The 19913-nt window shown below is 61.3% G+C and overlaps 3 protein-coding genes across 5 annotated transcripts in view; 1 reads left to right on the top strand and 2 right to left on the bottom strand.

The window, feature by feature from the left end:
* Window positions 1-3114: 3114 nt before the first annotated feature.
* Window positions 3115-6727, bottom strand: LOC128090652 (dnaJ homolog subfamily A member 1-like). The gene is made up of 8 exons (XM_052703088.1): window positions 6610-6727; window positions 5967-6109; window positions 5684-5879; window positions 4847-4951; window positions 4542-4769; window positions 4230-4460; window positions 3921-4021; window positions 3115-3836 (listed from the first exon to the last, which is right to left on the bottom strand). Exons 1-8 carry the CDS (start codon window positions 6725-6727, stop codon window positions 3612-3614), a joined length of 1347 nt encoding a protein of 448 aa, XP_052559048.1. The 3' UTR covers window positions 3115-3611.
* Window positions 6728-11007: 4280 nt separating this feature from the next.
* On the bottom strand, window positions 11008-18569 carry NES (nestin). The gene is made up of 4 exons (XM_052703005.1): window positions 17757-18569; window positions 16776-16900; window positions 16099-16172; window positions 11008-15585 (listed from the first exon to the last, which is right to left on the bottom strand). Exons 1-4 carry the CDS (start codon window positions 18567-18569, stop codon window positions 11459-11461), a joined length of 5139 nt encoding a protein of 1712 aa, XP_052558965.1. The 3' UTR covers window positions 11008-11458.
* Window positions 18548-19913, top strand: part of BCAN (brevican) — a 17428-nt gene continuing 16062 nt past the window's right edge. For all 3 annotated transcript variants that reach the window (XR_008210981.1, XM_052703007.1, XM_052703006.1), the window contains exon 1: window positions 18548-18639. The gene's annotated coding sequence lies outside the window, so the exon portion shown is untranslated. The remainder of the gene's footprint in view (window positions 18640-19913) is intronic.

The following is a 19913-nucleotide window of genomic DNA, read 5'->3' as shown; positions in this document are numbered from 1 at the left end:
AGCCCCTGTGGGTGCAGGTCTGGAGGGGGTAGAGGGGAGGAAACACCAAGCGCTGCCATGAGGTGACGCTCGTGCTCCCAGCTGGGTTGCCCCCATGCTGTGTTAACGGCCCCGGGGTGGGTGATGAGATGGAATTGGGGGGGGGAGGGGGGGGAGGGGGTGTTCTTTTCGGCCACGAGGTGGGTGTGCTGTTTGTTGCATGGGGGTATGAGGAGCACTCGGCAAACTGTCCCGATTTTAGGTGGCAGTGGGGGTGTTGAGTGCCTCCTGGTGAGCATCCTGCCCTCGGCACTCTGATTCTTTGGGGGAGAAGCCAAGAGTAAAGCAGCAAAACCCGAGTAAGCTGGGAGCCTTTGGGGCAAGGGGCAAAGGGGCTGCTGTGCTGCTGCTCCCTGGGTGTGTCGGTGGTGGCAGCAGGGTTTTTACCAGGAGTGGATGGGAAACAAAAGCTGTGCCCTGGGAAGACGGGAGCGGCTGCAGATGCCTTTGGGGTGACGCAAAGGGGGGGGTAAGTGAGGGAGGGTAGCGCTGTGGGTTCCTCTATGGGGGAGAGCAGTGGGATCACAGCTTTGGGAAGGGAGGGGGGGTGGTTGTGAAGAGGGGATGATGGGGGTAGCGCTGTGCCTCCAGGTGCTGCTCCTGGAATGCGCCTTAAATCTCCCCCCACACCGGGATCTGGACCACTGCCGGCTCCTGACGTCACCGTGCTGTAACGGGACCGAGTGGCACCAGGAGCTGCTCCATGCCCCCCTCCTTCCCCCCCACCCCCTACCCCTGAGACCCGGCCATGCGATGATGGGTGGTGGGCACTGCCGACCCCCTCCTCCTTTCAGCCAAACTCGTTTCTCTCCCCGGAGATTTTGTAACAGAAACGATCCGCCTCGAGCAGCTCTTAATGAAAACCATGAGTTCCAACCCTCGGCCCTCACGGTTTTCCGATCCAGAGGAATATCCTCTTTCTTCGTAGCCGCCCAGGGGACGGCTCCAATTTGTCTCTCTTCCGAACCCCGGGCGGGAGGGGAAGCAGCAGCGCCGGTGGTGAAAGCGGAGATGGCAGCAGGGGCCCCGATGGGGGCTGTGCCCCAACAGCTGGAGCTGCACATCTGGATGAAGGGGGGTGCACATCTGGATGGCGAAGGGGCGGCCTGGGGGTCCCATCTCGCTTCTTGTGCTGGTGATGGGGGGGTACAGAGAGGACGTGTCCCAGCCGTCGGCTACCCCACGCCAAGAGTTGGATGGCGGCCGCTCAGTGAAACAAAGGCGGATTCCTCCTCTCAGCCTCTGTTTATTGTGCGAAGAGCGGAGGGGAGCGGGGCTCTGCAGGGCTCGGGGAGAGGGAAGGGGGTGGGGGGGGGAGGGCTGCTGGAGTGGGTCCCAGGATGCAGAGCGGTGCTCGATTGGAAAGTGCAAGGGTGGTGATGGTGATGGGTTCCCCCAAAAGGGGGCTGCAGGGTTTTACCCCTCCCCCTCCAAGCTCACTGTGGGTGGCTGCGGGTGCCCCCGAGCCGGCACTAATCGGCTGTCCGCTGACCCCCGGGCTGCCCCCGGCTGGGGAGGGGGCCCCGCTCAGCCCCCTGCCTTTCATCTGCCGCAGACAAAGCCCTGCTAGGGGCTGGGGGGCTTCTGAGCCGCTTTGTGTTGCGGGTGATGAATGTGTGACCCACGGGGGGTTGCGACCCTTCTCCCTCTGCCTTTGTCATGCGTTTTTTGGAAGTGGGGTCCCCAGGGTCTCTCCAGGTAGCTCCCGCCATGCTGTCGGGCGGGCAGTAGGGCTTTGTCCTGAGATGCGTTGATTCTCGTCCTTGCTATGGGGCCGCTGGCCAAGCTGTGGGCTGGGCTGTCTGCGGCCGCACTGCAAGGATTTCACCCCTAACCTCATACTGGGGCTCGAGCAGGATTGCACGCCGCTCCTTGCTCCTCACGAAGGGGTTTTCAGGTGCACTGCAACCGTGCCGAGGGGTACAGGGAGGGCACTGTGCTGGCGTTACACAGGGAGCACAGCGTGACCGCGTGGGCTCCAGCATAGGGGCTCAGCACCGCCGTGCCCCACGGTTCCGCGTCCCATTGGGTCCCCTTCCCGAGGGGCAGCACGCTGTGCCCGGTCCCCAGGGTCCCTCATCCCGGTGTCCCCGCTTGGGACGCGATGACACAGCCGTCCCCACGGCGCTCCCTGGGGCAGCCGGGGACAGCAGTGCCCACAACTGGGCGAGCAGGGCGGTATCCCAATGCCGCCGGCTTCAGGAGGTGACAGATGCGAGGTGCTGTCACCTCCCCACGCGATGCCACCCTCAAAACAGAGCACTCCCCCCTCCCATCCCATCCCATCCCATCCCATCCCATCCCATCCCATCCCATCCCATCCCATCCCATCCCATCCCATCCCATCCCCCGCAAGACCCTCCCTCGCTCCTTTCCAGTTGACTTTCAGGGTCCCATGGACTGACCCCGTTGTGGAAGGGGGGGAAAGGGGGGTTGGATTTACGGGATCCGGTTTGACCCCCGTGCTTTTGTTCCTCAGCATTTGAGCTCATCTTTTGCGGAGGTAGGGGAGGGGGTCTCACTTCACCGCTCAACCCCCGCAGGGTGGCGTTTGCGGGGTCTCTGCCAACCCCAGCCCCAAGGATGCAATGGAGCTCCGGCGCAGCCCACCTGCGTTGCTGACCCCTGGCGGCTGCCTGCAGGGGAACGATGACGGAAGAGTGCCTCAGTTTCCCCATCTGCTGCCCCGGTAATGACAGGGCAGTGGGAGGCCCTGCCCGGCTCCCCTCCTCCTGGCGCTGGGCGGCTTCAAAGGGCCCTTTCCCTGCGGCGGGGGCACGGCCCGGATTGTGAGGGCAGCAGCGGCTGCCGGGGGGGGGTCAGGGCCAGGACCGCGGCTCCCCTCCCTGCTGAGCAAGGCTGGGGAAACTGAGGCACGCCCGCAGATCAAAGCGGGCGGTGCGCGAGGCTGCCCCCGGGGGGGAGCGGCTGTGGGCCGGCAACGAGGAGGAGTCAGGATTGCTTTTAATGCCACATACAAAGTCCTCTCCACCCTCCCTCCCCATCCTTCCCCTCTCGCCCCCCCCCCCAAAAAAAAAACAGACTTAAAATTATTCCAAAAATAAATAAAAAGGGCCAGGTCCCCCCCTTACCCCCTTCTGTGCAAAGAGAAAAGAGAAAAACCCCCTCCGCTCCCCAGGCCAGACCCAGGCTCCAGCAGGAAAGAAATGGGCAAAGCAAGTGAACCGGCGGCAGCATCACCCCACGGGGTGGGGGCTGCAGGGTGGGGGTCCTCAGCCCTGCACAGGGCAGTGCAGGTGAAGGGCAGCAGATCTGGAGCCTTCCCCACCCATCTCCTTGGTGTGGAATGCTCAGAGCTGCCCAATGCTGGGCACAATGCTCCTGGCCCCACACTGTAGATAGAGAAACTGAGGCAGGCAGCATGGCCCCCGCTCAGCATCAGTCCAGGGCTGCGCTGTCCTGGTGCAGGGAGAGGGGATGGCTCCAAAAGAAGGGCGAGTGCTGTGGTAAAGGTGACCTATGAACATCCCTGAAGGTCAACGGCTCTCCGAGCCCCTTCCCCACCGCGTTGCCCCCTGCCCCTGCATGGGACGAGCCCCCAACAGCCTCGGCTATGAGGTCTGGCACTGCACGTGCTGACGGGTGCCATCCTCGAAGTCATCCTCGTGGTATGCTTCGCCATGCGGCCGCCGGCCTGTACTGCCATGGGACGTGTAGTCACTGAGTTCCACCTCCTCTGTGTCCTCAGTGGCCATCACCTCCTCCTGGGGTGGGAAGAAGGCCTGGAGCTGGCGCAGGCGTTCGGTGGGCAGCCAGCCAGGCTCGGGGAACTTCACCTGTGGGTACAGAAGGGTTGGGGACGGAGGTGGGCATGGGGTGGCCGCACAGGGTCCATAACCCATCCCAACCCCACACCTCACCTCGAACTTGAGGATGAGTTTTCCCTTCTGGAAGGGGCTCCTGTAGACGGGCATCCCCTCGTTGGGGATGCACTTCAGGTCCCCAGGTCGGATGACATCACCTGAGAAAGAGGATGAGTGTCACTGCGCCGTGCACCACCGCACTGCGCATCACCGCACTGTGCCCCCTCGCCGCTCCCAGCTTTTTGCTGGGGACTTTGTGCAGATGTGGAGGAAAAGGGGAGAAGCTGCGTCCCCGTAGAGCTGGGGAAGAGTGAAACTCAAGGACAGTGCAGGATGGGACCACGGGGACACACGTCCCCATCCTACCTGGCTGCGAGGCGACAAGCAGGGTCCTGTTGTCCAGCGTGCGGATGACCTGCCTGCAGCCACACAGCGCATCTGCCAGGCTGATCTCCCGCCTGACAATCAGATCATCACCACTCCGCCTGAACACGGGATGCTCCTTCTGGTCCAGGACAATGATGATGTCCCCAGGCTCCAGGCCAGGCACTTGGTCACCTTCCTCGTGAAAGGTGATCTTCTGCCCATCCTTCATACCTACAGGGAGAATTCAACAGCTCAGATCGCAGCTCCGGAGCTGTTATCACAGGTCACCCTCTTGGCACAGCCCTATCTCACCTTTATCCAGGTGGACGCTGAGGATTTTTTTCTCCCGCACGACCTTGCGGCCATTGCAGGTGAGACAGCAGTCGCGGGGCCGGATCCACTCGCCCTGGCCCTGGCACTGGGAGCACACAGTCTGGATCTGCTGGATCACGCCGGGCCCCAGCTGGTGGATACGCACCTCCATGCCCGAGCCGTGGCACTTGGGGCACCGCCGCTGCGCGCCCTCCCGCACCCCGCAGCCTGCGGGCGAGGGCAGGTGGGGGGTGAGGGCTGGGCACGGTGCTGACCCCCTGTCTCGGTCCCCCCCAGGCCCTCACCTCCGCATTTCCTGCAGATGATGTTCTTCTGCAGGGACAGCTTGCGCGTGGTGCCGTTGTAGAGGTCCTCCAGCGACACGGAGAGCTGATGTACCACCGTCTTGCCTGGAAGGATGGAGAGCCCAGATCGGCACCCTGCTGCATGCAACAGGGCTGCACCTTCAGTCACTGCTCTGCTGTCACATGGCAGAAGGAAGCTCGGATCCTGCAGACCCCAGGGGCAGCCCCAGCCCCACAGCCCTCGCCATGCTACAGCTGTTCATCACCAGCCCTACCCAGAGGTGCCAGGACGCTCTCTTTCACCTCCTAATTGCCCTGCAATTAAATCCTGCCACCTCAGCAAGAAGCGCCCTGGCAAGTCATCGAGCCATCCCCTCTTGCATGACCCAAGCCTAAAGCATCCTGCTGTCACCAGAGCACCCTGCACGCCCTGCATCCCCAAGGCCGTGGGGAGCCGAGGGCAGCGCTAGGTGACTCACCTCAGCCTGGGGACAGCGGGGGACTGGGTAGGGCGCTTTGAAGAGGGGCAGGTGGAGAAAGTAATGAGGGTGACAAAGAACTGTGCTGGGCTGTGCACCGCGAGGAGCGAGGTGGCCCGGGGGCCACCAACTGGGTGCTGGCGTCCCCAGAGTCAACAAGTCAACCTCATCCCATCCCCCAGAGCCAACACAGCCAACATGTCAACCCTGTCCTGTCTTCAGAGCCAACATGTCAACCTTGTCCCATCCCTAGAAGCATCAGGTCAGCCACATCCCCAGAGCCAACAGGTCAACCCAGTCCCATCTCCGCTCTCGCTGTCAGCTCAGTTCCAGCTCCCACTGTCCCCAGTGCCCGTACCTCGCCGGTCCGCCCGGCCACGCATCCTCACACCACCTCCAAAGAACAGATCGAAAATGTCCATAGGGGAACCGAAGCCAGGGCTGCTCCTGCTGCCCAGGCCACCCTCCTTCATGGCCCTTTCCCCTCCTCGGTCGTACAGCGCCCGTTTGTGGGCATCTGACAGCACCTCGTAGGCCTGCGAGATCTGCTTGAACTGAGAGGGAACAGAGGGTGGTGAGCGGGGTGGGGGCAACGGGGGGGATGTGAAGCTGGGTTATGGGGGAGGATTTGGGGTTCCTACCCTCTCGCCCTCGCTGGGGTTCTTATCGGGGTGGTAGCGCAGTGCCAGGCGTCGGTATGCCCGCTTGATCTCATCCAGGCTGGCGCCCGGCCGCACGCCGAGCAAGTCGTAGTAACCCGTCTCCTTCACCATCGTCCTCGCTGCTGCGAGGGGGAGGCGTCACCCCCGTGTCCCGCATCCTCCCCCCCCACCCCCCTCCAGTTTCCCCACTCCCACAGCCGCCCCACTCCGCGTGCCGCCCGTCGATAAGCCCCAACGTTGCGCTGGGGGGATGAAGAAGGGGGGGGGTTTATCTCTGCTCATCCGCGCTGCCCCGGGATGGGGCTGCCCCCCGGGGGTGTCCCGGTTGTGGGGGACAGCAGGCAGAGTCGCTGTTCCCGTTGCGGGATGTGACAGCCCCCCGTGCAACGCCGCCCGCCCCGCGGCTGTCACAGCGCTGCACCACGTCGAAGGGGGGGAAGGACGGAGGGGGGGGGGGGGGACACGTCGAGGGTCCCCGCGGGGATAAGGCGATATTCGGGCCGGGCCGACAGGGATGGGAAATGAGGGGTCGGGGTCGCCGCTACCGGCGGGAGGGGTGGGGGAGGTGGGGACCCGGGGGGCGCCGGGGGGCAGCGGGGGCGATGCCCCCCCCCGCACTCACCGCTGCTCCGCCGCCCGTCTCCGAACTCTCTGGAAGCCCGGCCACGCCCCCCGCGCGCCCCATTGGCTGGAAGTCCCACAGACGGACACGCCCCCAACGCCGATCGTTCCGCCCTCATTGGCTCTCATCCTTGAAGACCCGCCTACTGAGCACGCCTCCCTCCGCCTGCCGGCTCTTCCGGGCAGGCCGGAAGAACGCCGTCTTGCGATTGGCTGCGATGGCAGTACAGGGTAGACGCCTCCTTTTTCATTGGTCAGTTCGGTTGGCCAATGAAGTGAAAGAGTGGAAAGGCCGAAAGCGGTGGTTCTCCGGCAGGTGGCGCCATAGCGCGCGGTGGGAGAACGGGGGGCTGCGCGGGCTTTTGGGGGGACTTTTAGGGGGGGTCTTTTGGGGGGGACTTTTTTTGGGGGGGGATTTTTGGGGGGAGGGATTTTTTTGGGGGGGGATTTGCGGACTTTTGATGATTTGGGGCATGGTTGGCTTCACCTCCCCGAATAGAAGTTGTTGGTTTCGTAGGATTTTTTTTTTTTGGGGGGGGGGGGGAGATGAGGTGGTGCCCATAGGGGGCGCTCGTGGCTGAGGGTGGCAGCGGGTGCTGGAGGTTGAGAGCACGCTGAGCGAGGGTTTGTCCGTCTGTCCGTCCGTCCGTCCCCCGCACACACACACGGTCCTGTCCCATTGCTTTCAGGAGGGGGAGCACCGACGGCATCGTTTTCTCCATAGCAGCACAGCGGTAGGGCTGCGCAGACCCTGCAGCCCCTACCCGTAGTGGGAGCCGCTCCATCACCTGCAGCACAACGGGGACGTGGACCAGTTGCTTCCCCGCTTCTCAGCGCCGGGACTCGCTCAGGGCAAAGGCATTTCCTCCCCATGCAGGCGTGAGCCCGGAGCGGGGGGGAGGACGACAGCGTGCCCGGGTGCCACAGCCCGGGGCTGGGGCAGTTCCACCTGCCCCGCTCAGCCCAGTCAGCGGCTCTCCGAGCCCCTGGCCATGTTTGGGAAAGCAGCAGCAGCCTCCGGGCGAGCCGAGGGGTCGGGCATGCCGCTGCTGTCCCCATGGGCCGTTAATCCCCAACCAGCCCCTCTGCTGTGAAATCCAAACCCACCGGGCAGTTGTCACTGTGCTGGGGTTTCAGCGACCCCTGGCCCACCTGCCCGAAATAAGGGGGAGGGGGATGATTTACGCTGAATTCCTGAGCGATGCTGCAGCTGATTGACAGCAAGAAGCTGCACAAGGGATGCAGTGCCCTAAGTGGGCATGTGGTCTTCAAAGCAAAGGTGGGATGTGGCCCCCAAACTGGGGACGTTGTCCCAAGATGAGGGATGCAGTGGGAGCTATTTGGGACTTGGAGCTGTGGGACCTTCACGGGGCCACTTCTCCTCTGTCAGCTGCTTGTGGTGACTCAGGGCTGATGCAGTCACATCCTGTCCCAAGCAGCATGACCCCTGCCAAAGTCTGCCTCTCTGACCCATGGCCCAAGCTGCAGTGGGCATCAGCTTTGTGTCTGCGAGATCTGGCCAAAGGAAGGTTGGCCCCAGGTTCGGCTCTGGCCACCTGAAGAGCCCTGTTTGTCCCGTGCCACCTGCATGCCGGTCCCCAGTGAGGAAGGAGCTGCTTTGTCAGCGTTTCCTCCGGGTGTGAGTCAGCTCCGGGTGCACTAAAGCCCCCATGGCTATCCTGAGGTAGCTGGATGAGGGAAACTGAGGCACAGCACCAGCACTCACGTGTCTGCTACCTCAACACAGCCCTTGTCCCATCCCGCTCCTGCTCCACACCTCCTCCCTCGCTCCCGCTAATGACAGGGCACAGGCTGCATGCCACATCCTGCATGGGTTGTTCTGGTGCCAAGTTGATTGCAGGCAGGCGGAAGCGGCGTTTGGAGTGGTGATAAGCAGCGGGGTCGATGGGCACCGTCCTTCTCACCGTGCCATTTTTGCACATCGGAGAGTTTTGGGGAGAGAAAGGCACGGGGATAGGCATGTGAGTTCTTCTTTGAGCCTGGATCACAGGACAAGGGGATGGGGATGCGTGGCCCCAGGGCTTGCATCACCCTGGAGCTGAGGCTGGGGATGCTTTGTAGCACTGATGGATGGCTCCAGGCGCACATTCCTACCCTGGGCTTGGCCACAGGCATCCACGTCACCCCGATTTGGCAGCAGCTGTCGGGGGGTCATGGCCCAGCAGCTGGGTGAGCCCCTGACACCAGGGCAGCATTTATTATAGCCAGCAGAAGCTATTCCTGGCAGCGCATGACCCCACTGAAAGGTAGGGAGGAGGTGGTGGAGGCGTCTTGGTAGCACGTCCCTGGGTGCTGAGAAGGGATAGATGGAGTGGTCCCGGCAAGGGGGGATGATGCCAGGCTGGGGGAACTTGCTGCCCAACCCATGGCATCATACTGGGGAACAGCCTGCCTCTCTCTGCAAGTCCATCGTGCCCCCATCGATTGTCCCCTCCATGCATCGCCCATGTGTCTCCTATTTGCCTGCATGGAGCATCCATGAGGGCTCCATTTTGGGGAGGAGGAGTGGGGGCTGCCTGCACCCCTCCGAGTGTATTTTTAGTCCTTTCCTTATAAGGTTTCTGCGATTTTTTTGGGAACTGTGAGCACAGTGAAGTCATCGCTGAGGTCATCCTGTCTCGCTTTCCCCCCCCCCCGCCCCCCCCCTCCTTTCCTGGTGCTGGGCTCATCCCACAGGGAGGTTTTGTGTGGGCTCCATTGAAAACTCCCTCTCTGCCCAGCCTTAAAGGAAACAAAACCCGTAATTGTCTGGCAGGGGGCCAGGCTGAGGGGGTCTTCGAGACTCTTAAAGCATCCACTTTGCCAGCACAGTGGCCCATGCTGTGCCCATGCCGTGCCCACCAGCCCTTGCATGTGCTGCTCACACACTCCGTCCTTTACGGTGTGTGAGCAGTTTTCAGGGGTCAGGCTTGAACAGCCAACCTCCCTCCCCACCCCCAAAAGCCCCATTGCCCCCCAGATTAGATTAGATGTGCTCGGCTGGTTGGATTTAACGAGGCGGGTGGCGGCCTCTGCTTTGCTCCAGTGACTTTTGGCTGGCAGAGTGCATATGTGCTCCCATGGGCGATGGGCACGGGGTGATCCCCGCCCTGGGGCGATGGGTGTGCAGAAGGGGATCCCCATGGGGTTGGTACCCAAGAAAGGGGGTAGCCCCTTTTGGGGGCACTCATGTCCCATTTGGGGACATCCACTCTTGCACTTTATGCTGTCTCCGGTCAGGCATGGCTGGGCTTTGCTTTCATCCAAGTGCCCCGCAGCCACACATCTCCACCCCTCTAGTGACCCCCAGCCCTTGACCCTTCCTCCTCCTCCTCCTCAGGGTGAGGAGGGAGCTGCCCCCACCATCTGTCCCCCCTCGTCTCTTTGTCAGCACTGGGCCGCCTGGAATGCGTATTAATTTTGGGAGGAATGCCGCCCCCCGCATCGCCCGGCACTTCACCTCCCCCACCCCACAGCATCCCCACAGCTTTTGGGGATGGAGGGGAGGGGGGGGAAGCGCCGCGGATCACCGAGCCGCCATCGGGTGATGCTGCCCAGGCCTCTCCGCAGGGCCGGCTGTGGGCCAGGGGCTGATTGAACACAGGCTCAGTGCCTGATTAAACTAATCGGAGGGGATTTTTTATTTTTACTTTTTTTTATGGTATCGCTTCGTTCGAGTTTGTCCTTAAAAGGAAACCATCGCCTGTGGGCAGGGGAGGGGGTCGGGGGCTTTGTGCAGCGAAGGCAGATAAACGCAGGGTCCTTATCGCAGCCTGGCTCCGCGCGGTGCTGGCAGGGGCACGGAGGGCTGAACCCAGCGTGTGGGTGAGCAGCACAGCGCTGATTGCTGCATGCCAATGCCACCCGGTTCCCCTCATCCCCTGCCCACCGTGACTCAGCCCTTTGCCCACATAAGGGCACCCATTCTCTGGCCGTCGGCGCGTTCCTTCTTGCCCAACGCACAAAAGAGGCATTGAACCGCGCAGTCCGGGGATCAGTTTGGCACCCATCCCCACTGCCCACCCCTCTCAGACCCCCTCTGGGTGCCACATGGAGAGGAGGTGATGTGTCATCCATCGGGGCCGGAGCAACGTGCCTTGGCTGGGTTGGGATGCTTGGGTACTGGGCAGCCTCGTGGGCAGCGTGCCCGGCTCAGGCAGCAATAGCAGCTGCTTTCTGCTGTCTCACTGTTGAATGTGTTGGCATGGGGTCGGGGTGGGCTGGCACCCGTCCCCCTGCTCCATGCAACACCGTGCCCAGCAGCATCCCTAGGGTGGAGGATAGGGGTAAGCAGCCTCAACACCACCACATCCTCCCTGCACCCCCACATGCCCGAAAACCATGGGTTCCCCCATCCATCTCCCCCCCTCCACAGGAATGAGAGCAGGGATACGGCAGGTCAGAGTGGGAGGGCGATGCTTTATTAACTTAGTGTCAATGCAGCGGATGCATCCGGCATGGCTCGGCTCTGTGAGCATTGGGTGGGTTGGGGATGGACATCCCAGTGTGCAGCACAAAGGTGAGCCTGTATGGAAATCACACTGCGTGCACCTGACTGGGCTGAATGGGGAAGGAAGACACGCAGCCTTTAAATTAAATACCTGGGGTACAAAATGAGGCTGAAACCAGCACAAGTGTGGGATCTGGAGGCAGAGAAAGAGCTCGGTTCCTTGCTCCGAGGTGTGAAGATGCGGCCCCTCACTCAGCTGCGTTGCCGTGTGCCGGACATCCGTTCAACAAGGCAAAACCCACACAAAACATGTTACAAACCAAAGGGAAACGGGTGTGCTACGTAGGCAGTGCTATGGGAGGTGTCCGATTGTCGTGGGGCTGCGGGGGTCCCACCGCCATCACTCCTCCCCAGAGGACCAGGGCTCCTGCTCTGGGTGCAGGACTTGGTCCTGCAGCGGAGACAGCGGAGGGACAGGCTCAGCCCCACTGTGCTTGCTGGGCAGGGGCAGGGTGTGGGCAGCAGGGGCTTCCTCAGGGTGGGTGATGCCATTCAGCCCCTCCTCGGTGAACTCAGCCAGGTCCTCCAGGCTGGCCTGCCGGTGCAGCCCATTCTGCTCCCCGTTCTTGGTGCGCTCCGGCTCTGCCACCGCCTCCTGCACCGTTGGCTGTTCATCACTGGATGAAGTGGGTGAGGACCCCCCTTCCTCCTCCTGTGGGAGCTGTGTATCACCATCCCCCTCCCCATCCTTGGCTAGCTTGGCTCCCAGTACCAGCTCCTGATTGAACTCCAGGGCCTGCTCCACTATTTCCAGGATATCCGAGTCCTTCATGATGTCCACTGGCATCTGTGTGGGCACATCGGGGAGATATTCAGCTGCCTCCATGCCAGATCCGTGCTCCAGCATGGTGCTTGGAGATGGGTCAGCGTTGGAGGGGTCAGTGTTGGAGGTCTCAGGGGCTGGGGAGTTGTCACTACCCTGCACGTCCTCCTCCCCCAGGCCCTCATCACCCAGGATGGTCTTATCAGTGTGCCCCTCAGACAGCCCCTCATCCACGGACACAGCCAGTCCTTCCTCCAGCTCAGCAGCCAAACGCCCTGCATCCTCCTCATCCTCCTCCTTTGGTATCTCCAGTTCTCCCGTGGGCATTTTCACATCTTCAGCTTCCCCCCCAAGTGGCTCCAAGTGCCCTTCATCCTCTAGCACTGGAGAGGCTTCTGCAGGCACTGTTAGTTCATCCTTTCTGTCTTCTGCTGCTTCAACTTTAATTTCTTCAAATTCCTCTGAGTTCTCAGCTTCCTCGATGCTGGACCCCTCTTGGCTGGGAGCAGAAACTATGAAGTACCCTTCCTCCTCCTCGGTGCATTCTGGCGCAGAGCTCAGCTCCATCCCTGACTCCTCACAGCTCTCTGGCTCTGCATGAACCGCTGCCTCATCACTCCCTTTCAGCTCCCCTTCCTCCTCCAGAGCCATTTCAGGTTCTGTTTCCCCATCCCCTCCACTGGATGGAGGGTTTGGATCAGACTCCAGCACCTCCCCGCTGTGTGCACATAGCGGCGTGCTGTTGAGCAGCGTGTCCTCTAATTCCATCCTGCACAGCTTGGGCTCATCCAACTGAGCATCCTCTGACTGAATGTCCTCCTTCATGGGCTCATCACTCTCTGCCCCACTGCCCAGATCCTGCTGCAGCACTGCAGTGTCTGGGCTGCCTCTCTCAATGGGCTCCGAGCTAAGCTCCTCATCCTGCACCTCCAGCGCCTCAGCTGGCTCCTGTGGGTCCCCTGGTGCCTCCCCAGTGTCCTCATACCTGATTTCCTCTTGCCCTGGGGCTGGCTCAGCCTCCTGTCCTACTATGCCCTGTGGCTGCTGCTGGCTTTTCACCTCGCTCCCAGCATCTCCGTCATCCTCACCCTCGTGAGCTTCCTCCGTTGCTGTTGGTGACGTGACATCTCCCTCCTCATTTTCTGCTGCCTCTGCGTGTGGGTTGTCATCCACCTGGGCTGGCTCTTGGGATGTGACAGCTTTGACTTCTGTCTCCTCTTCACCCTCCGCTGTCTCTTCCCAGTCCTGTGCTTGCTGCTTTTGGTCAATGTCATTTTCTTCCCTGCCCCATGCCCCCTCTCCTGGCTGCAGCACCATCTCCTGCTCCAGCCCATCCTCTGCAGAGCCCTGTTCCTCACGCTGCACCCAAGGTTCCCCAGGTTCCTCCTGAGGGTCTCCAGACCCCTCCTGCAGATCCCTATGTTCCTCCTGCAGGTCCTTCTGTTCTTCCTTCAAGACCTCAAGTTCCTCCCACAAGTCCCCATGCTCCTGCTGCAGATCCCTATGTTCCTCCTGCAGGTCCCTGTGTTCCTCCTGGAGGTCTCCATATTCCTCCTGCAGGTCCCTATGTTCCTCCTGGGTGTCCCCATACTCTTTCTGCAGGTCCCCATGCTCCTCCTGGGTGTCCCCATGTTCATCTTGGGTGTCCCCATGTTCCTCCTGCAGGTCCCTGAATTCCTCCTGCAGGTCCCCATGCTCCTCCTGTAGGTCCCTGTACTCCTCCTTCAGGTCCCCATGCTCCTCCTGGGTGTCCCCATGCTCCTCCTGGGTGTCCCCATGTTCCTCCTGCAGGTCCCCATGTTCCTCCTGCAGGTCCCTGTATTCCTCCTGCAGGTCCCCATGCTCCTCCTGCAGGTCCCTGAATTCCTCCTGCAGGTCCCCATGCTCCTCCTGGGTGTCCCCATGCTGCTCCTGGGTGTCCCCATGCTGCTCCTGGGTGTCCCCATGTTCCTCCTGCAGGTCCCCATGTTCCTCCTGCAGGTCCCTGTATTCCTCCTTCAGGTCCCCATGCTCCTCCTGGGTGTCCCCATGCTCCTCCTGTAGGTCCCTGAATTCCTCCTGGGTGTCCCCATGCTCCTCCTGCAGGTCCCCATGCTCCACCTGCAGGTCCCCATGTTCCTCCTGTAGGTCCCTGTATTCCTCCTGCAGGTCCCCATGCTCCTCCTGGGTGTCCCCATGCTCCACCTGCAGGTCCCCATGTTCCTCCTTCAGGTTCCCATGCTCCTCCTGCAGGTCCCTGTATTCCTCCTGCAGGTCCCCATGCTCCACCTGCAGGTCCCCATGCTCCACCTGCAGGTCCCCATGCTCCTCCTGTAGTTCCCCATACTCCTGCAGGTCCCCATGCTCCTCCTCTAGGTCCCTGTGTTCCTCCCCCAGGTCCTCCTTCTCCTCCTGTAGGTCCCCATGTCCCTCCTGGGTGTCTCTATGTTCTTCCCACATGTCCACAGATTCCTCCCACATGCCTTCAGCCTCCTCCAAGCCCATGCTCTCCTGCCTTATCTCTTTGGCTCCCAAAGCCTCCCCTGCCTGGGGGTCTTCTCCCCCTAATGCCTCCCTTCCTTTATCTTCCTCCTCTCCCTCATCATCCTGTGCTCTGCCTGTGCTCTCCCTTCCTGTAGTGTCTTCTTCAGACCCTGATGAGCCCTCTGCTGCTGGCACAGCCCCTTCAATGCTAGAGGCCCTCATCTCCAGGCACACCTCCTGCTCCCTTTCGTCCCCTGCAGCAGCACCCAGCTCACGCAGGGACATCTCCTGGTGCTCAGACTTCAGCTCTGTTTCAACAAAGTCCTCTTGCAAGTGGATTCCCGCAGGCAAAACTGGGTGGCTCCCCAGAGGGACAGCACAAGCAGCTTCGATTTCCGTCTGCAGGGACCCTTCTTCTCGCATTTCCCTCTCCTGATCTGGGAACTCACATTCCTCATCCTCTCTGGAAGGGCTCCAGAGTTCCCTTTGCTCCTTGTACTCCGAGACATGCAGAGCCTCCATGCTGGTGGCCTCCATGTCCTCCTTGCCCACTTCCAGCCTGGACCCCTTTGTGTCTCCTCCCCAGGGCTCTCCCCCTGGCTCCTGGCTCTCCGTGGAGCTCAGTGCGTTCAACATCTCCTCCTCTTTACTCCTATCCTCCTCCCACTTCTCCTCCCGGCTCTCCGCATCACTCTGGGTGGCACTTAGCAATGTGGGCACGTTGCTGCAGAGACACAGCCCAGGTGGGGACACGGTACCACCCTCAACACCCATCTCCTGGGCTCCTGCAGCCTCCTCCTCCATGGGGTCTTCAAGATCCCCATCCCTGGTACTCTGGGTAGCACTGAATTTGGGCACTTCTTTGGCCTCAGCGTCATCTTGCATCTCCTTGAGAGCATCCTGCAGTGCGTGGCTGACCAGCTGTTCAGGACTCAGTGGGCTCTGCATGGGGGACTCCTCACCAGCCCCACACTCATGGGCTGGGCTCTCTGCCCCCCCACTGCCTGGCACGGGGGACAGCACTGGGACAGCGTGACTGGGGGCAGCAGGCTCCCAGCTCCTCGGTGCCTGCAGGACTGAGTTGATTTTCTGGAACTCCTGTGCACTGGAGCTCTTGTTTTTGGGAGTCAGCGCCTTGAGGGCATCACCGGGGGTTCTGCACAGCTGTGCCACCCCCTCGGGCCGGGGGAAGGCAGCAAGGCTGGCACGGTGCTTGCTGGTGCTCACCTCCAGCTTGACATCTGCAGAGAGCAGGGAGAGCACGGTGTGGGGGGGCACAGCCCAAAACCCAAGGGCTGGGGCAGAGATCACCCAACTGCAGCCTAACAGCTCCTCTCTCCCCTCTTGCTGACCCCTCTCCTATTTTTAAACACTTCTTGGGAAGTGAGAAATTCCTCCCCTGAGTGTTGCAGAGCACTGATGCTGCCAGGGGTACCTCATGGGACAACGGATGCTCTGCTGTGCCTGCAGCAGTAGGGTCAGAGATGCGGTGGGCTTGCAGGGATGTGTGCAGGTGACAGCTTTTCAATATATTTAAGGAAAAAAGGAAATGCTCAGCCTGCTGCCCAGCCTGAGGTCCCGTGCTCAGGCTCCTCATGCAGGGGAGGAATCAAAAAAAGAAGTGAAGGAGCAGATAAGCCCTTATCTACTCTATACAGAGGTGCCGGCAAGACCAGAGCCTGCTGTTAGCACCTTCCTATCGCATTGACCAACCCTTGCCAGGAAAATCATTCTGCTCCCTGGCCCTTCCTTACCTCGCAGGCTGTTGGCCAGCTTGAACTCCCCGGGAGGCATCTGCAGCCGGGTGCTCTCTGCTTCCAGCAGTGTTCTGTAAGGAGAGGTGTTGGAGGGGGGTGAGGGGGGGGGAGAAGGGGGGTGATATCTTTGCTGAGCTGCCAAATCAAGTCAGTCCCTGTGCAACTCAGGGAGATGCTTCAAAGGTAAACTGAAGCATAACATGTCTGTGGGTGGTTTTTCTGGGGCCGAACTGTTGTCTCACCTGGGTGTGAGGTGGGGGGGTAGGGGATCCCAGGGGGCAGCCCCTCACTGCCTGCCAAGGATCTCTTCCCTCCTTGCTCTGTGGGCCCCCTCCCATCCCCCCATCCCCAGCTTGGTGTCCTCACTACCGGGTGACATCATGCTCTGCCGGGGAGGCCCCTCCGCTGGGGACAGCCCCTATTCTCATGCTAATCGTACCCCCAGTCCTCTGCGAGCCTGCCTTTGTCTGGGGCCATCTGGAAGGGCTGCAAGCGGACTGAGGGCTGCAGGGTTCAGCCCCAGAGTCTCCCAGCAGTTCTTACAGCTCTGTCCAGCCAGGTTGGGTAATGCTGCAAGGGGAGATTTGGGGCATCACCCTGCTCTGAGCACACGGGAGCACAGTGGGAGCACTGTGTCCCCAGAGGGAGCAGTGCCACCGTGAAGGAGACCTCACCTGTAGGTTGCCACCTCCAGGCTGAGGGACATCTTGAGGTGCATGAGCTGCTGCCTGTCCTCCAGCACCTGGGCGATCTGCACCTGCAGGCTCTGCTTCTCCTGCTCCAGGGCCTCGATGGCCAGCTGTGGTGAGAAGCACAGGGTCAGGAACCTGATTGATCTCCCCAGAAAGGGAGGGAGCTCTGGTGGCACATTTCTGCCCGGATTGTGCCTTTCCCACCACCCCCATCATTTCTCTTCTTCCTGGTCCTGACCCTCTTTGTCCCATGGGAAATTAAGCACTCCGTCCTCTTCCGGAGGATGTGGGTCAGCAGCTGTGACTCCACTCTGGCACCGCCTGCTGCATGACAAGAAGTGGGGATGGGGAGCCTGGATCCATCCAACCCCAGCACTGCTTGGGGCGGCTCTCGCTGTCACCCATAGGTGCCCTCAGTACTCCTTGGGGATGTCAGAGATGGGTGTCCTGGGGGTGCCCAGGTGCTCAGGGTGCTGCAGGGAGGAGGGGCACTTGCTTTTCACATGGGGAAGTTGAAGAGGGTTCAAGGGAGCAAGGAGAGGAATGGAGTAAAAAAGCAAGAAGGATGTAGCCGCTGGAGGAGGGATGGGAAGGCGGGGGGGATCGGGACCATGCGATGTCAGATTGGGAAGGAGGATTCCTTTGAGAGGATGGCTGTGGCATCCCCTTCTCCATCCTCAAACCGGGAACAAAGAGGGACCCTTCCCTGCGTGGGGTCTCTAGCTCCAGCTATGAGCTGGGGCTGCATTTCCAGCCTGCTCCCGCCGCAACTTCCCCTGCAGAATTACTTTTGCAGCTGTCTGCCTGCAGCTGTGGCTAAGTCGGATGAAGTTTATCCATCCCAAAGGCAGTGGCAGCAGAAATGGGAAGGAATGACTGCTGCCCTGGGGCTTGCAGTCCACCCGGGGGCTGCTCTTAACCCTCCCAGCTTTCGAGCCCCCCCAAGCTCCCCACTTTCCCCACCTGGAACTTCTCAGCCTCTCCATGCTGCTCCTGCCACTGCTGGCCCAGGCTCTCCTCCAGCATCTCCTTCCGCACCTTCAGCCCCACCAGCTCCTTTTCCAGGTGCCGCAGCTGCAGTTGGCTCTGTTGGTTGTCTTCTGCCACCTGCCAGAGGTTCTCCTTGGCTTGGCCAAGTGCACGCTCCAGCTGTGCCACCTCCGCCTTGTAGGTCTCCACCGCCCCTCTCCAGATCTCTGACAGTCTCTTGGAGTAGTCCTCCACCTCCACGGGCTGGAATGCCACCGGAGCACAACGGAAGCCCTCCAGGCTCTGAGAGAAGCTGGCGAGCTCCTGGTCCAGCCCCGCTTTCTCCTCCTCGTGCACCTCCAGCAGAGCTTCCACCTCCTTCTCCAGCTGCACAGCTCTCTCCTTCAGCCAGATCTGCGCCCGTCTCTCCTCCTCCAGCTCTTTCTTGCTGGAGGACAGCTGCCTCTTGGCTTCCTCGCGGGCTGCCTGCTCCTTCTGGCACCTGCTCCTCACATGCTGCACCTCCTCGTACAGGTTGTCCCTGGCCAGCTCGGCCGCACACTTCTCGGTGAAGGCGCGGTGCAGCGCATCCCGCAGCGACCGCAGCTCCTCCTCGTACCTGGCTCTGCGTGGGTCCCCGGCCGGGCTCTCCTTGGTGCTCTGGATCTCAGCTCGCAGCCCCTCATTCTCCTCCTCCAGGTACTTAACGCGGGCCAGGTAGGCCTCCAGGCGCTTGTTGAGGTCCCACATCTGCAGCGATTCCTCACCCAGAGCTCTCGCCCCCACGAAGCCCTCCGTGCTCAGCATCTCGGCGGCAGAAGGAAGGCAGCAGAGCGGTGCCGGCGCAGGCGAACGCAGCTATTCATACTCACGCCGGGTGAGTGGGAGGCCTCTGAGACCCGAGCAGAGGAGCAGTTAACCCTTCCACAGCCGGCACAGCTGCTGCCAGCGCCGTCCCTGTGCCCCATCCCCCTCTGCCCCCTTGGGATGTTGGGCAGTGCTTGAGTGGGGATGGCAACGCGCCACGCTGGGGAGGAGCTGCGCTTTGGGGGGATGCTGTGGGGACGGTCGATTCATTCAGGGCAGGGATGGGTTTTGCTGTGCCTCAGTTTCCCCTTTATGTACAGCGGGGATTCCTGAAGAGCACACTGCACCCTGCGCCTCGGGGATTGGTGCCATCTGTAGCTCAGCTAATTCCCAAAATCAAACAGAGCACCAAGTGAGCTTGGCATGGAGAGAGGCTCACACAAATTTTACCTGGGGTTTTCCAAGGGCAAACCCCCACCCCCAGTGCCCGACTGTGGGGCTCTTTATACTGCTCCAAACGGTGCCACCGAGGGCTTTGGTGTCCCGGGGAGGAGACGCCCTGTGGGGATGCTCTGTGCACTCTCAGTGCATCTCAGTGTCTGGAGCAGATCTGAGCTCAGCCAGAGGCACTGCTCTGGCATAAATCCTGCCCCAGCTCCACAGCCCTCTATCCAGCCAGCCCAGCGGGCATCCTTTTTGATTTTTAATTTTTCTTTTCCAGTTGATTTATTCTAGGGGTGGGGAGGAGGGTTTAGAAATTCCAACTTGGAGCTGTCTGAGAACAAAAGAGGCCGGAAAAGAAATAATCGGGGAGAGGCTTTGTGCCAGCTCTTTCTCTCCCGGATACACCCCCACCCCCTACGCCCCCCACTCCTAGAGGGGCGGTGGGGAGAGTCCCTGGGCTGTCCCCTGCATTGCAAAGAATCAGCGTCCCCTCCCAGCTGTCCCACGTCGTCTCCACTGAGCTCCCGCCCCGCTGCAAGAAAGAGGCGAGCAATAGTCCCCTCTGCTGGCCAAAGCCATCCAGATCCACCGCGAGCCCTGCAGTGCATGGGGCTACTCGGGCACTGCGTCCACGAGCCACCGTCCTTCCGCCATTTGGGGTGTATGGAGGGCGGGGGGAGGTGGAGGGTGAAGGCAGAATCCCATCCAGGAGCCCCGTTGGGTTCCCCCAGCCCAGAAGGCAGGAGGGAGCACAGGGAAGACGTTGTTGCTAATTAGAGGCTGATAATCCGGGCGATGCGTTTCCGTTGCTTATCCTCTTCTGTTCATGCTGGGCACGTTGTCTTTTCGCTTTTCCCTCAGCTCCAAATTCTCTCCTCCTCTGAAGGCACCCCAGTGTCG

This window comes from Tympanuchus pallidicinctus, unplaced genomic scaffold, assembly GCF_026119805.1.
Source record: "Tympanuchus pallidicinctus isolate F22 unplaced genomic scaffold, pur_lepc_1.0 scaffold48, whole genome shotgun sequence".
Lineage (NCBI taxonomy): Eukaryota > Metazoa > Chordata > Aves > Galliformes > Phasianidae > Tympanuchus > Tympanuchus pallidicinctus.
This window is presented reverse-complemented; position numbering and strand designations above follow the sequence as displayed.

Coding starts and splice junctions, on each gene's coding strand:
- LOC128090652 (XM_052703088.1), bottom strand. CDS start 6,727: ATGAGGGCGGAACGATCGGCGTTGGGGGCGTGTCCGTCTGTGGGACTT. Junction 4,461..4,541: donor CAGCGTCCACCTGGATAAAG/GTGAGATAGGGC, acceptor TTCTCCCTGTAG/GTATGAAGGATGGGCAGAAG. Junction 4,022..4,229: donor GCTTGTCGCCTCGCAGCCAG/GTAGGATGGGGA, acceptor CCTCTTTCTCAG/GTGATGTCATCCGACCTGGG.
- NES (XM_052703005.1), bottom strand. CDS start 18,569: ATGCTGAGCACGGAGGGCTTCGTGGGGGCGAGAGCTCTGGGTGAGGAA. Junction 16,901..17,756: donor GAGAGGCTGAGAAGTTCCAG/GTGGGGAAAGTG, acceptor TTCTCACCACAG/CTGGCCATCGAGGCCCTGGA. Junction 16,173..16,775: donor CTGGAGGTGGCAACCTACAG/GTGAGGTCTCCT, acceptor CTCTCCTTACAG/AACACTGCTGGAAGCAGAGA.